At 37.5% G+C, this 16478-nt stretch overlaps 2 protein-coding genes across 3 annotated transcripts in view; both read left to right on the top strand.

The window, feature by feature from the left end:
- Positions 1-580: 580 nt before the first annotated feature.
- On the top strand, positions 581-5485 carry LOC308701866 (uncharacterized protein). 2 transcript variants are annotated; one of them, XR_014031522.1, is made up of 7 exons: positions 581-749; positions 1108-1434; positions 3904-4218; positions 4406-4723; positions 4969-5112; positions 5212-5259; positions 5378-5485. XR_014031522.1 is itself a non-coding variant. In XM_081384335.1 (6 exons), exons 1-5 carry the CDS (start codon positions 692-694, stop codon positions 5085-5087), a joined length of 1137 nt encoding a protein of 378 aa, XP_081240461.1. In that variant the 5' UTR covers positions 581-691; the 3' UTR covers positions 5088-5112; positions 5212-5485. The 2 variants fall into 2 exon arrangements, 1 of the variants encoding a protein (XP_081240461.1); XM_081384335.1 differs by having other exon boundaries at positions 5212-5485.
- Positions 5486-10647: 5162 nt separating this feature from the next.
- Positions 10648-16478, top strand: part of LOC308701599 (uncharacterized protein) — a gene marked incomplete at both ends in the record, with an annotated part of 35000 nt that continues 29169 nt past the window's right edge. Inside the window, 2 exons of the mRNA XM_081383957.1 lie at positions 10648-10660; positions 11286-11459. Coding sequence (XP_081240083.1) covers positions 10648-10660; positions 11286-11459 — 187 coding nt within the window. The remainder of the gene's footprint in view (positions 10661-11285; positions 11460-16478) is intronic.

The following is a 16478-nucleotide window of genomic DNA, read 5'->3' as shown; positions in this document are numbered from 1 at the left end:
TAACCAAATGCTAATTTCTCTAATTGAACAATTACAGGTATTTACAGGTTACTGTGTGTTCCTTTAACTCTGACTCTTGTTGTTGCAACACAAGCCAAAATTACTTAATGACGTAATTTACTGGCTTTTGCGTCAAATGAACCCTGCAATGGTTTTTCTCTTTTATTTTATCTGTACAAACATCTGTGTGTGTGGTTTGATCTGTCGGTGGATAAACAGCTTCTGCTGGATGTTTGTCGTCTCTGTGTGTGTCAGCAGTTTGTGGCTGAAGCGTTTCTTCATTTTCTCTCCTGCTAATAAGAAGCTCACAATCTTCCACTCCACACAAAACATCTTTACACTGAAATAAAGTGAATCCATCAACAGTCAAATAAGAGTCACAGGTCAGAGGTCAAATATGATTGACAGCTCACAGCACTAAATAACACACCAGTAGATACAGATATCTAATCCAATATTTCACTCTTCTGCTATTAGTTTTCATTCAGGGCCAGAATTCATTTAAAAATGTAAGATCAGCAAAAGCTTGTTGATTTTCGTGATGTTAAAGGAGACGGATGTGTGAGCGGAAACTGACTGAGGTTGGGGGAGGATTCACACACAACCTGATAAATATCTCAGTTCAGTCTTTCAGAGCAATCTGAGTGTTTCAGACATTAAGAGTTACTATCGTGGGCTTTTCAGTGAACCGATGAAGAAAATGATTCTCAAATTAGTTTTGCTCTGTTTGTGTTTGTGGCGTCTGGATGGTGAGTTTTAAATGTGTTTTTCTGGTTTCAGTTGTTTCTGTTCTGATGTGATAAATTACTGGTTAAATTAGTCAGAAAGGATTAACATTCACTGTTATTCTCGTATAGAAACAAATAATGTGTGATTTTGCTGAAAAAAAAAATATTTGAGATTAAAGTCACTGTTTTTAATGCAGTTATTGATTATATAAAACTTGTTTAACTATTTCTCATTTTCATTCTTCATCTTTTTTCTTTGAACTTCTGCAGAATATTATTCACTTCACATTTACACGATTAAAAGTATTTTAGTGAAGCTTCATCAAACCAACATCAAGTGATTTTAAAGCTTTAATCTGTGAAAAACTCTGTTCTTCAGGAGTGTTTGGTGAGTCAGTCCTGAAGTCAGTGTCAGTGAATGAGGGAGATTCAGTCTCTCTAAGATCTGGTCTTACTGAAATGAAGGATGATGATGTGATTCAGTGGAGGTTTGGAGATAAAAACACTTTAATAGCAGAAATCAATAAACGGGCCGACAGAATCACTGTATATGATGATGTTCTTGATGGGAGATTCAGAGACAGACTGAAGCTGGACAATCAAACTGGATCTCTGACCATCACAAACATCACAACTGAACATGATGGAGATTATAAACTACAGATCAACAGTGAGATCAGAAAGAGATTCGTTCTCGATGTCTATGGTGAGTTAAATATCAGTTTCACTTGTTTTATATTTTAACCCCCTGAGGTCGGCAATCACGCCGGCGTGATCTGCTCGTTTTTTTATATATCAGTGCAAAATACTCTGTTGATTTTGATTTTACATACTTGTATTGTACATCATTCAAAACTGTTAAATGTCTTCTTTTATTTGTGTACACTCATAATAAAAACAAAATGTTGTGTTTTTCGTAAAACAAAGAAAATAAACATGATGCGCGTTCTGCCGTCTCTCTCAATGTGAAACTCATTCTGAAACGCGACAGAAAATGACCTGTAACTCAGTGAATGTTTGTCACACAGACTTGAAACGCATGTCTATACAACGCTTGGAATCTCTATTTTTAAAGTATGTAAATTATATAAAAAACAAATATTCTATTTTTAAGTAATCCATACGAAAGCAGCGGCATGTACAGTTTCTCAAACGCGTCCTCATTAAATTTAATTTGAACACGCCTACGAGCGCACGAGCGATTGACATGCAAATGATCCATGCGGAGAAACGCAGACCTGTAAACGCCCTCATCACCTCAAAACAAAGAAGCAGAGACTTCGTAACTTACTCCTTTTCATCGCGTTTGGACGACTGTAAGCTGTGCTCTGCTGTGCTGTTTACCTTGAATTTGCCTCGGATTTACTTCAAACGCGATTTGAAGATGAGAAGATTTTTAAGGTAAGACATGTTAAACTGGTCGTGCCAGATTAAAATGTATGTTATGAAATGAGTTTGGAGTAAAAACATGAACTAAGCCTAATTTCATATATGTACATGTATATATAGACAGAAACATGAAATGTGAAATGTGAACTAGAATGATAGGCAACCTTTCAGTGCTTGTATACGTGTTCAACACGAGGATGTTTTTATATTCTATAATAAAACACAGCATGGTAAAGGTAGTATTATAATATTTAGACCCGTGTTTACTGTTAAGCCTACTGTGTTTGTGGATATCTGGTCAAACGTAGATATGTATGGTAACCATAATGTTTTATATTTGAGCGCGATCGCGTTTGAATGTATCAGATTTTGCAGCGCGATCGCGTTTGAATGTATCATTTGAAAATTTGAAAAGCAAAACACACCAAACAGCTTCATGTTTTTACTATTATCTCATTTCATATCATCATAACGAATGGAAACATTTGAAGTAACATGATAATCAATATATTTTTCTCTAGCTTGGTTGTTACTGAAATATTTTGGAAGATTTATACTGCTATCTATTGTTATTATTATTTTACCCAGCACTGCGCATAGCTTATGCCTACAAGGCACAACAAACCTGGTGTTCATTATATTATATATTGTTGGAAACATTTGTGTGTGTGTGTGTGTGTGTGTGTGTATTTTGTGAATTTTAAAAAGCAATTTTAACAAGAAAAATCTAATATTTATTTGCAAAATCGTGCAGGCCTTTCTCTTGATATCAGTATGTTCACTTTTTTTTCAGGGCCCAGATGCCACTGAGTCCTGCCGACTTCAACATTCACATGAGTCTCTGGAACATGAACATGGTAAAGTGAAAATCAAACACATTGGAAATGAAAGGTATATGTACAATGTTTTTAGGAATGGCACAAATATCTCTGTCTTTCAATAAGTGCTTTTTTTCCATTTGTTGTGTCTATTTGGATTATGTTGTGTAAATAAATCAAACAATCTAAAAGCCATTCTTTTTTAAATCTCCTCATTTACAGTATTGTGCAAGGTTGCTCAGAATGATAGGGGCCTGATAGCTCCTAATAGGGCCGTTAGGGGAGTGTCTTTGTCTTTCTCAGGTGAGAAAATCCATACATATTAATGAGCTCTCGCATAAGGCTTATTCACACAAAACACGTCGTAAAAAATTTAAATCAATATATTGTCTTCTCTGAATGAGCAGTCAGGGTGATTTTCACATAGTTTTGCAGCAAATATTCTAGGCTACGTGATACAATTTTCAAAAGTCTTGTGAAGAAATAATCATTATGGGTTTCATGGCCTTATTTCAGTGAGAATTTTTTTTTGTATTTTCACAAACCACGCATAAATGTCATTATCTCAAAACTACAAACTTTTACATACATGCTGTTGATATATTATTGTAGCAGAGTTTGTGCTGAATACAGTGTAATTAGACTTTAGCCATGAAAATGTCACAAGTAACAGAAATAACCAGAAATGTCAGAGCATGTCAGAACACCTCCAGGGCCCAGAAAACAGCTCAGACCTCAGAGGGTTAATGAGCACAAAAATACAATTATTAATTCAAACTCAGTTTTTTTCTGGTGTTTAATGATGATATTCATTTAAATTTTAACTTTTAAAATATTTACTTTTATAAACCATCAAGTGATTGTCTTAAACTGTGATGAACCCTGTGTGTGTATTTGTTTGTGTGTGTGTGTGTGTGTGTGTGTGTGTGTGTGTGTGTGTGTGTGTGTGCGTGTGTTTGGTGATTCAGTCCTGGAGTCAGTGATGGAGGGAGATTCAGTCTCTCTAAACTCTGATCTTACTGAAATGAAGGATAATGATGTGATTCAGTGGAGGTTTGGATATGAAAACACTTTAATAGCTGAAATCAATGTAACGACCGACAGAATCACTGTATATGATGATGTTCTTGATGGGAGATTCAAAGACAGACTGAAGCTGGACAATCAAACTGGATCTCTGACCATCACAAACACCACAACTGAACATGAAGGAGATTATGAACTACTGACCAACAGTGAGATCAAGAGTTTTAGGAGAAAGAGATTCATTCTCTTTGTCATTGGTGAGTTCAAAAACGTTTACAACTGTTTTTAATGACAAAAATTTTAATTAATTCATACAACATTTTGTTTTGGTTATTTTATATTGTTTATTTCAAATTTTAACTATTTAGTAAACCATTATAAATTGATTTAACAGTATTAATCTTTGCAAACCCTGTTTCTGTTTGTTCTCTGTGTGTTTGACAGATGAAGTGAAGTCAGTGTCAGTGAAGGAGGGAGATTCAGTCTCTCTAAACTCTGATCTTACTGAAATGAAGGATTATTATCTGATTCAGTGGAGGTTTGGAGATGAAAACACTTTAATATCTGAAATCAATAAACGGGCCGACAGAATCACTGTATATGATGATGTTCTTGATGGGAGATTCAGAGACAGACTGAAGCTGGACAATCAAACTGGATCTCTGACCATCACAAACACCACAACTGAACATGCTGGAGATTATAAACGACTGATGATTACAGGAAGATTGTCATCAAAAGCATTCAGAGTTTCTGTCTATGGTGAGTAGAGATAATTTTTCTTCTCCTTCAAATATTCTTATTTTATCTACTATTTACATGTTGAATTGTTGAATCGTTTATAATTTGAGATGACAGACCGTCTAAAAACTCACTTGGAACCGAATATGAGATTGTTGATTAGATTTGATCATATTTCTGTGTATTCAGAAATATTAGTTGATGTCAGCGCTGATATTAGTGTTTATTGACTGATCTGATCTCAGTTTGATGTGTTTATTCCTCAGACTCTGTCCACTGGTGTGGTCCTACTGAAGCTGTGATCCGATTGGTCCTCTCTGCTCTGGTGGGCGTGGCTACTGTCATTATTGTGGTTTATGAGATCAGATCCAGAAGAGCTGAATGAGATCAAGCACATATTCACACATCAGGTACATGATTGATGATGTCATTTCTCACAAACTGATTTTGCATATATAAATATCTGTGAGATTTATTAATTTATGGCCTTTTATGTTCATCTTTTTCAGGAAGTATCGAAATCTAAAGCAGAACGCTGAACTTTAAAGGTTCTTCAAGTGTGTTTTTGTTCTTCTAGTGTTTTTTTCATAATAAATACTGATGATTATTTGAGTTTGTGCTCTCTTGCAGTGTCAGATTTTAACAGTGTCACTTTATTGTTTATATTTCTCTCAGATACAAAAAGAATGAATACAGAGACACACAGATCTCTCTTTACTACTGCTGTATATTTGTCATATGTATTTTCTTGCCTTTATCAATAAAGTTTCTCACTCTGAGGTTCAAGAGTCTCTCATGATTTATTCAGAGGAATACAAACTTATGTAGCCTATATTTTTAAATATTTCAGCAGTGAACCATATACAGCTTTATTTCTACTTTTTTCAAAAGTCAAATAGCCTATCTGTAAAAACATTATTTATTTATCTATTTTTAATATTACCAATTAGTTTGTTTTTGTTTTTGCAATATTCCGGTATAAACAACATACAGCTAAAATATATATATTTTTTTTAAAAAAAATCTAAATTGTATTAACTCATAAAACTAACTCTGTTACATGTTCTAGTTGCAGATTTACTGCAAGAAATGCCCCCCGCGGGCCGTAGTTTGCCCACCCCTGGTCTAGCCCCATTGACTCCCATTCATTCTGCACTCATGGCGATCGCCCCCAGTGGAACTCTGGTGGAACTACAACCAAAATTCGGTACAATGGGGCTTAATAGGGAGTGGGCAGGCTCTCCGTAGACGGGCTCTGGTAATGCTTGTGCTTCCTCCGTGGTCCAATCACGTGCTTCGAAGAAGCCCCGCCCACAGCGCTGACTCTTCACTCGTGGTCTCCTCTGATTGGCTGCGCGTCCGGCCAATGAGTCTCAGCCATCTGTGCAGGAACACAACCGAGCCATATTTCACTGAGCATTAGCTCGAGCAGCATTCATTATTATATCAGGATCTTCATCTTAATATAGATCCTTTAACAGTGCAGAGATGCGGGTCGCTGCAGCAGTGTGCTTTATATCTGCACTGGCTTTCACTGTACATGCAGATGTGTATTTTAACAGTTTTGATGTGTTTTACTGATTATTTTTGACAGTCATCTGAGCTTCACCACTTTGAGCTCCAGTCGGCCACAACGTCGATAGCAATGTCACGATGTGATAATGTGTTATGTGTATGCCAGGTTAAAGAGATGTGTCTTTACTCTAGATTTAAACTGACAGAGTGTGTCTGCTTCACAAAGCTAGGAAGACTATTCCAGTGTTTGGCTCTAAATAGGAAAAGGATCTACCGCCTCCAGTGTATTTTGATATTCCAGTTATTATCAACTGGCCAGAACTGTGAGACTGCAGTGGATGTGAAGGACTATAAAGTGATAAAAGCTCACTGAAGTACTGAGGAGCGAAACCATTCAGGGCCTCTACAGTAACAACACAAGCAAACATTATACATGATTTACGTGTGGATAAACAGCTTCTGCTGGATGTTTGTCGTCTCTGTGTGTGTCAGTAGTTTGTGGCTGAAGCGTTTCTTCATTTTCTCTCCTGCTAATAAGAAGCTCACAATCTTCCACTCCACACAAAACATCTTTACACTGAAATAAAGTGAATCCATCAACAGTCAAATAAGAGTCACAGGTCAGAGGTCAAATATGATTGACAGCTCACAGCACTAAATAACACACCAGTAGATACAGATATCTAATCCAATATTTCACTCTTCTGCTATTAGTTTTCATTCAGGGCCAGAATTCATTTGAAAATGTAAGATCAGCAAAAGCTTGTTGATTTAGTCACAGTTACACATATGGCTTGTATAGTATTCAAACTACTTCTACAATTGTTTTCTATAGAATAGATTATATATGTTAACACTACCCCTCTATATAATGCGATCATTCTGCCATAGGAACTCAGGTCAATTCGACTGAAGAGTGCAGCATGATAGCAAGGCAGGTTACGCAGTACTTGTTCCTGTTATCTCGGAACTGAGGTTACTTTAGTAACTGACTGAACGTACTATCTATACGGTTCACTTGTAATGTGTCACTAGACAGAGTCCAATCGCTCTGCTTATAATTGTGTAACGGCAGTAGTTCAAAGGCATTGGCCTAGGACGCTTGAATAAAGGCCCAGAGCGCACCAAAGCTAGGTAGGGCGAGGTAATCCCCCAACATTAAGAGACTGGGTTAAGCTAATGTAGAGGTCAAAGCCCAGCTACACAGCGTCACTCGAATCTCTAGACGGCAGGGGGGTGGGGTTATCCAGTGAGCCCAACCAGTCCTCCATGTCTGAAGCTGCCAATGACATGCTGTCATCAGGGAGATCAGATCCCCTGAACGAGACCAGGCCGCTTGTACCAGAAGAGGGGCGCTTGACTGCGGTAGTAGAGCACCTGAGAATTCTCTTTGGGAGAATGAGGCACACGGGAACTGTGCCAACGTGAGCTCACTCGTGCCCGATCTCTCAGGCCTCTGGCTCTGCTGTTTCTTCCTCCGGGCTTCGGGAAGAGAACAGGAGAGCGTGAGGGGCTGGGACCATTGTCTAAAAATTAAGCGGCCCGCGAGCGGAGAGAGGTGAGACTCATACTCTTGCAGTGAGAACAGCTCTTCTCAGTGAGCGCAGCTTCTGTGTGGGATTTCCCCAGACAGGGGACGCACTCACTGTGCTCATCAAATGGGTGCAGGGGTGCCCTGAACGTGCCACACTCATGGTGCAGCATTTGCAACAACGCCACAGCGGGGGAGATCGCTGAATCAGCTCGAGTGCAGAGTGCTGTCAACCCGCTTGCTTGCAGAGCGCCGATCAGTCAGCTTGATAAAAATCTCTCTGGTAACCAAATGCAAATTTCTCTAAATGAACAGTTATATAGGTTATTGTGTTTTCTCATTATTATTCGCTGATTCATTTTGTTGGAACAATGCAGGCAAACATTATAAATGTTATAAGTTTAAAGCTTTATTGATACCCGTGAGGTAATTAATTTAAGCTTACATGATGCCTCACATAAAAACACTTAACATCAGGGCCGGCGCTCCGCACACGCACATCACGCACTGCGCGTAGGGCACCAAGTGCTTGGGGGGGGGCACCAAAAAATCTGGGTCGTGAAAAATCATCACAATAGGCTACTAGTATAAATAACAAATAAAATATGTCTAAAGCATGTTAATATTGGGTTTAAGTGGTCGTTCAATGAGGCCTATTATATGTTGATCCGACGAAATTAAGTGTGTATTTAAGTGGTTCAGGGGTAGAATTTTTGCCAAGCGTGTCTGAGGTTCTGAGTTCTAATTCGCACTCATATAGTTTTTTTTTTTTTTCTCAACAACACTTTTTTGTGCTTTTTGTTTTCTAATTGTACCGGAACGAATATAGAGTCTCTCCATAACGGATTGAAGCGCGCGTCTGAGTGAAGGCTGCGCGAGCCAGAAACAAACATAGTATCCGCGCCACTGATCGCAGCGGCAACGAGCACTTTGATCAGTTGATTTAAAAAACAACACATTTCAGCGCTAGATCGCCTCTTATTTAAAAAACGAATGAAATGAATGCTCTGCTGGTTAACTGGAGATGTTTTGTTTGTTTGTATTGGTACATTCGTGCCGCGAGATGTTTCAAAAGTGGTGGGGACAATATCGACCTTAGAAAATAGTGGTGGGGACATGTCCTACCCACAAATTACGCCCATGCGTGTATGCATGTCCAGGGGCGTCGCTAGTAGTGCAACAGATCCGGGGCTTTAGCCCTGCATGTTGAGTATTTTTTTTTTTTAACTTTGAAACTGCAATTAGAAGAAAAAAAAAAACCCACAATCTCAATGTTTGTATATGTTCATATTCACAGAGTTGTCAAATTATGTACAGAATTATTATATTGTGCCTCATCAGACCTTTGCACTTTTAACTTTCTGTGTTTACATTGTTCAGTTCCAAATCTGTGTTTTTAGTAATTGTGGTGGTATTTGGTATTTATAATTTTAACCTTTATATTATTTATTTCTTTTCAAGTTTGGTGCCATTGTTAATGTAAAATTATTTATTTGCAGCAGTTATTTTGGAAGTAAAGAGAATCTAACTAAGAAATTCTGAATGGTTGTTATTCCTTTGGCGGGTTGGCGGGTTGGTGGGTTGGTGGGTTGGTGGGTTGGTGGGGCACCGCCAAGCATTTGTGCTTAGGGCACCCAAATGGCTAGCGCCGGCCCTGCTTAACATCTACAAATGTACACATTTAAACACATAGGGAAAAAAAAAAATTAAAAATAACAGAAGAAAAAAATAAAATAAAAAATAAAATAAATACATAAATAAATAAATAAATAAATAAATAAATAAATAAAATACTATCACCTACGTGTGTTACATAACCGTATTGCTTCAGGCACAAAAGTAAATTTATAACGATTTGTGGAGAATTTAATTGATCACTGGTTTAATTATACTGGTTTAATTGGGTGGTTTCAGGATCAAAATGGATGCTGCAATGGTTTTCGTCTTAGTTTTATATCTACAGAAATGTGGTTAGATCTGTTGGGTGGATAAACAGCTTCTGCTGGATGTTTGTGGAACGTTTTTTTCTCTAAGTATGATAAACTCCTGCTTGTGCACTTTAAGAGTGCACGCTTTCACTGCGTGATGTAGCCTCTTATAATGCAGTGTGAATTCCCCCAAACATCAAGATATGAGGATAAAATCTGGATGACTTTTCATATCTTTTTACACTTATGTCGTAAGACCATGTTAAGCAATATCACACGAGAAAGAGTGCTGTTTTTCCTGAACATCAGCATGATTGTAAATGTGATACTGATTTTATGTAAAAGTTCAATAAACAAAAAGTTAACATTGAGTGACATCTTAGACACAATATTGTCTGTTTTTGCTCAGGGTAAATTACCATCATCCTGTGGATCTCCCAAACACCACCGGTCAGAACTTGAAAGAAGCCATCATCCGGTGTCTGGAGAGCGTCTTTCCCCGATCCAGAGCACAGCCAAACCCAGAGCCCGAATCACCACCATCAACTGCGGAGATATAGTGTGAGTCCCCCGCAGACGGAGAGCTACCCCTCGTCCTGGAAGTGGAGCTCCATCATACCGCCAGGGGATCGTCGTCCACTCACCACCATCACATCACCATATTCTGCACCACCTTGGACCCTTCAGTTCCGTCTCCTCCCAGTCAGCCGTCCTCTGCCTAAACCTCCTCCAGCTTCCTCTGCCGGCATGCCTACCCTTCGCCATCTCTTCACCACCTCCTGCCTCCTTGCCTGCAGCTTCGCCTCGGCCACATCCACAGCACCCTCCATCCCTAGCTCACGTCTCTTGTTACGGCGCGAGGTCACGCCTACCGGAAGAGGGCGCTCTGTCACAGTATGTTCAGTGTGTTTAGTTTTCATGTAAAGAATTTTACATAAAAGTTCACATAAAATACCCTTATAGAGGTAAAAATGCCCAAAAAAGGTACAAATCTATTGACCATAATGGGAAAGTTAATTTCTGTCACTGCTGCAAACTAACCACACAGAATTTGAAAAGCTCCAGGAGTCAGCTGTCCGTGATATATTTGATACATTGCGCAAAATTGTTAACAAAACATGAAAACGTGATCAAGTATGATTGACAGCTCACAACACTAAATAACACACCAGTAGATACAGATTTCTAATCCAATAGCTTACTCTTAGTTTTCATACAGGCCCATAAATGTAAGATCAGCAAAAGCTTGTTGATTCTCATGATGTTAAAGGAGATGGACGTGTGAACGGAAACTGTGACTGAAGCAACAACCAGATAAATATCACAGTTCAGTCGTGTTTCAGATCAATCTGAGTGTTTTCAGACATCTTAAGAGTTACTATCGTGGGCTTTTCAGTGAACCGGTGAAGAAAATGTTAGTTTTGCTCTGTTTGTGTTTGTGGCGTCTGGTTGGTGAGTTTTAAATGTGTTTTCATGGATTTTTTCTTTGAACTTCTACAGAATATTATTCACTTCACATTTACATGATTAAACGTATTTTAGTGAAGCTTCATCAAACCAACATCAAGTGATTTTAAAGCTTTAATCTGTGAAAAACTCTGTTCTTCAGGAGTGATTGGTGATGAAGTGAAGTCAGTGTCTGTGCGAGAGGGAAATTTTGTCACTCTTAACTCTGATCTTACTGAAATGAAGGATGATGATGTGATTCAGTGGAGGTTTGGAGATGAAAACACTTTAATAGCAGAAATCAATAAACGGGCCGTCAGAATCACTGTATATAAAGGTGGGAGATTCGGAGACAGACTGAAGCTGGACAATCAAACTGGATCTCTGACCATCACAAACACTAGAACTAGAGCCTCTGGACTTTATAAACTACAGATCAACAGTGAGATCAAGAGTTTCAGTCTCACTGTCATTAGTGAGTTAAATATTTGCTTCACCTGTTTTATATTTCAATGACCACAAACTGTAATTAACCATTTAACTTTTTGTTTGTTCAGTTGTTTTATATTGCTCATTTCAAATTTATATTTAAAACTATTTACTATAAAAACAATATATATATATATATAAAAACTGTTAATCTGAGATGAACTCTGCTCTTTAGGTGCGGGTTCTTCTAGAGGTGCACAAATGTACGTGTCAGTGAAGGAGGGAGAACCTGTCACTCTCGAAATGCCTTTTCTCCAAATTCTGGATGATGATTTGATTCAGTGGAGGATAATTGGAGATGAAATCATTTTAGCTGAAATCGATAAACGGTCCAACAGAATCACTGTATATGATGATGTTCTTGATGGGAGATTCAGAGACAGACTGAAGCTGGACAATCAAACTGGATCTCTGACCATCACAAACACCACAACTGAACATGATGGACGTTATAAACTACAGATCTACCACATGAGGATGGATTTCTATCTCAATGTCTATAGTGAGTTAAATATTTGTTTCACCATGTTTTATTTTTAATTACAAAATACAATATTAATCCACACACCATTTTGCTTCTTTCTGTTGTTTTATATTTTTCATTTTGAAATTAAATTAAAAACTATATGTAGCGGTGTGTTAGTTTGGAATGGGCATAAATTTGAAAGTTTACACCAGCAAGAGAGTTGCCTCACCCCCAAAAGGCAGACTTAAACTCTACCCCTCTAAGATACCCGACTACGCCACCCCGGAGGCAAATTTACCGGGGAATCGCCTGATAAGATTAACTTAAAGCACACAGTTTCGGTTGCGGCTGAGATAAGACCAGAGACAGATGAAATACAAAATGACAGTTTTTATTTGGGCACAATTAATACATGTATAAATATTAGGGATGGGCATTTTAAAAAAATATTGCATTCGAATATTCGGGCTCATAAAATTCGAATATTCGAATATTCGTTTATTTAAATGACGTTTAACGAAAAATACGTTATTTTTTAAGTTTTTTTTTTTTTGGTCACCATTTCTGAAGAAGCTTACGATTAGGCAATATACACAGCAAGCTTACAATATGTTAAAGTTTTCTTTTAATTGAAAACATTAAACAGTAGGAAAAGGTGTAAACAAAACAATATTAAGAACAAAAGGATATAAGCTCAAGCAGCGCGAACGAAAAAAAAAAACGCCTAATAAAGCAGAGAAGCCGATTGCGCCAGTTATCGTAGTTACAGAAGAACGTAGCCTACACATACACTCGAGTCAGCATATGATTATCGTGTTTATATTGTTTCACGTTTATGTTGAGAAAAACAATAATATCCACATGCAGGCGCGCCGCCAGCAATTTATGCTCGAGTGAGAAAACACGCTGCGCTGACAGACGTTTCAGAGAAACAAAGATAACGGTCTTCTAGTTCTAACAGCACTTTGCGTTTTCTGTTCTTAAACCTCTCTCTCAACTAAACTTAAAGGAAGAATATATCTCAAAATCATTTTGCTATTAGATAAGTTATCATCTCGGATCACTCGCACTACAGCTGCGCTTATGGCCTGCAGTCGTGATACAGTGATGGACAGCTGTCTTTCCTCAGTCGACTGCAGTTTGGATTTCATGTGATTTCTCATTGTGGTGATATTATAACTCCAGATTTATTAATTAATTTGATCAAAAGTAATTCCATTTTGTAAAATCATTTAGTAACCTCATTTTCGACTAGTAATTCCAAACTTCGCGAGGCAGACGACAACATTATGATCAAATACAAACAACTTGTCAAACACGCGCCACAGTGCCACCCAGTGCATTTAATTATAACTGCGAGTTAGTGCTTGGGGATTTATCAGGGATTCACTGCATTTACGACCCGCAAAGTATTACGGCTTCATAAATTCGATAAAATTCGAATAGTATTTTATTTTTCGAATAATAATTACAGATCGAATATTCGAAAATTCGAATATTCGTGCACATCCCTAATAAATATACGAAGCAAAATACACACAAACACACACAATCCAGCCTCCACTCCAGGGCTGGGGGACTACTCGCTCATTTTCTGAAAATGACACAGCAAACACTCACTCAAAAATATAACTCTTTGAATGAACATAAAAAAAAAATCATGGAAATGATTTCCACATGATTAACTTGCTTCATTTCAGCATTATGCAATTCTGTTATTCCAATTTAATGTAGTTACGTTGGGTCAACTTAATTTATTAAGGTTGATTCAACTTATTTAGTATGGTTGGACACAGCTTAATTTAATAGTGTCAGCCCAACTAATTTGCAATGTTTTGGACCAACTAATTCTTTATTTTGCAATCAACTTATGTGTTTGTTATTTTTATTCATCCATTAATATTTCATTTATTTTAGTAACACATAATTAAATTGATAGACTATAGCTAGCTATTTGCTAGTAGCAGCACATATCAGCATATTAAATGCTAAGATTTACATGCTCCTTCAACCAAAGCATTTAAAGTAATTAAATCAGTCCACAGCCAAACAAAATACTCCACACTTCTCCACAATGGTAACACACTGTAATTTAAATGGTTCTAATAATTCCAATGTAATTGAACATTAAACACAATTACACACTATCAAGTCTTCCCCTTTTCTCATTTTCTCAAAAAAACATAAAACACTTAATTTTAACATTTATTCTCTCTTAATTCAACCATATGCAAAGCATGCTGGGAACTAACAAGCACTGCCCAGTTTCAGTTAATGCAACACAAATCATTCATGTAATCCAACACAAACAGATTAAGTAAACTTAAATTAAACATTAAGCAGATTGAGCACAATCAAATTAAGTTAGGGCAAAATGGCAGTTGGCGTCGCACTATACTGCCACCCTCTGGATGTAAGAATTTTTTACTTAACATAAATGGTTTGTGTTTAGACAACATGTTAGGATTTTGTACTGTTAAGTTGAAACATAATTACGTGGACCTTAATAGAAAAAAACATTTCAAGTCAACAAACACAATTATTATAAGTAAACTAAATATAAATATATTATGTAAAGTGCACAACCTTCCTAGTTCATTTTTTTGAGTGCTCATACTCACACTTCAGACCACAAATGTGGAACACTGCAATCGGAAGAGACCACCACCAAGCAGAAAGAGAGACTCGTCCACACAGACACAAATCCTGATCACCCAAACAACTGGAGAGGAAGCAGAATTACACGTTTAAACATATGGTCAAATATACACACTCACATACATTCTTATAAAACTAAGTAATCAATGAATTAAGAGCAATTACACATGTCTGGTTGCCATCCACTAATAAGCCAGTTCACTGAAACGGTGGATGCAAGAAAAAAATCTAATCCAACAAAAGAAAATGTTCGGTTAACAACCACTTCACAGAAACTTGGTTGACAACAAAATAATAATAAAAAACAAACAAACAAAAACAAATCTACAATAAAATAATACTAAATGTTTTAAAGCAATGGGTTCACATAAACAAAGCAAGAAAGCAAACAGAATAAGCAAAACATAATTCAAATTATATAGCGTTACACCACTCAAAAAGGAACCAGATCAAGATGACTGCTGGATGGTTAAACCATTTGATGCCTCAAAGCGAGAGTAACGTTAGGCCGTCGTATCGAATCTGCGGTACGCCAGACTACCAGACAGCTGATGTTGCAAGTGTCCAGCTTTAAACAGAAATAAACACGTATACCACAGCAGCACGTGAATGCAGTTTGCGGTAGATTACGCATCCATTCCTGCAGTCGAGCCAGCAAAGCACCGCGAGACGAGAGTCTGTAACGTGACCATATGCAGCACAATACTGAACAACAATCAGTGGTATAACAGTCAGCATATACGAAGACAGCCACAAAAGCCCCGACGAGAAACCCACTGCAACGTTTCTCCCTCAGTTTGTAAACTAGAAAGATAAATACAAATTTAAAATGGTCAATTCAGACCCTTAGTGCAACAAACAATAAATTAACAACCTACCAGTTTAAACTGCTTGCGATGCACAGGGCATTTAAACTCCAGGGCGTAACATCAATCGGGTACCACATGCGTTGTACCGCAGGCTTCCTCAGTCCACACTAGAAAGATACGCGAGCCAAAGTACATAAAACCCAGTTCAATTCAAACGTTCAGGAACACAGCCGCGACTGCAGCTCCTTACCAGACAAACACTCCCACCCACACGGTCACCGTGATTTTGCCAAGTAAGATGTGTTCCTGGATCAACAAATTTTGTTGATCCTGGATCATCATTTAATCAACCAATCACAAGCCTCTGATGTCATCAGTGTGTGCCGACCAAATCCAATCTGTCCATTTTGAATCTTCCCTCCTCTCTTGCCTCTGACAAAAGGTAAGTTATTTTGTCTGTCCTCTTTCTTTGACCCTCTCTGCAACTAAAAATCTGACTTTGTAAATGTATTTATTCACTAAAAAATCCTGAAATAGAACACTTAAATGGCATAATGTAATGCAACCCTGAACATACATGCAACAACCATGTGCCGTTTAGCTAATAGCTAAGCTTACCTCACTCCACAACCCCTAAAAGTCTTCTTTCTCTCATACCTTTACACACAAATACACATTTAATATTTAATAAAATGTTATAATAATGTTTAAAAATTTCAATAAATTCCAGGTCTTTAAAACAGATTACTATAATTTTAGTCTGAATGAAGTGTGCAAAAATTATATGACATTTAAAAAAACAGTAGAATAATTGCTTTTTGAATCTGATTGAAATCAATATTTTGATAATTGCTATCGTCGTCATTTCAATATGGGGTAGATTCACTAATGTTGATCCAGGACCATCATGACCATTTCAATACGGGGTAGATTC

Source organism: Scardinius erythrophthalmus (genome assembly GCF_964197995.2).
Source record: "Scardinius erythrophthalmus genome assembly, chromosome: 14".
In the NCBI taxonomy this organism is placed as follows: domain Eukaryota; kingdom Metazoa; phylum Chordata; class Actinopteri; order Cypriniformes; family Leuciscidae; genus Scardinius; species Scardinius erythrophthalmus.
This window is presented reverse-complemented; position numbering and strand designations above follow the sequence as displayed.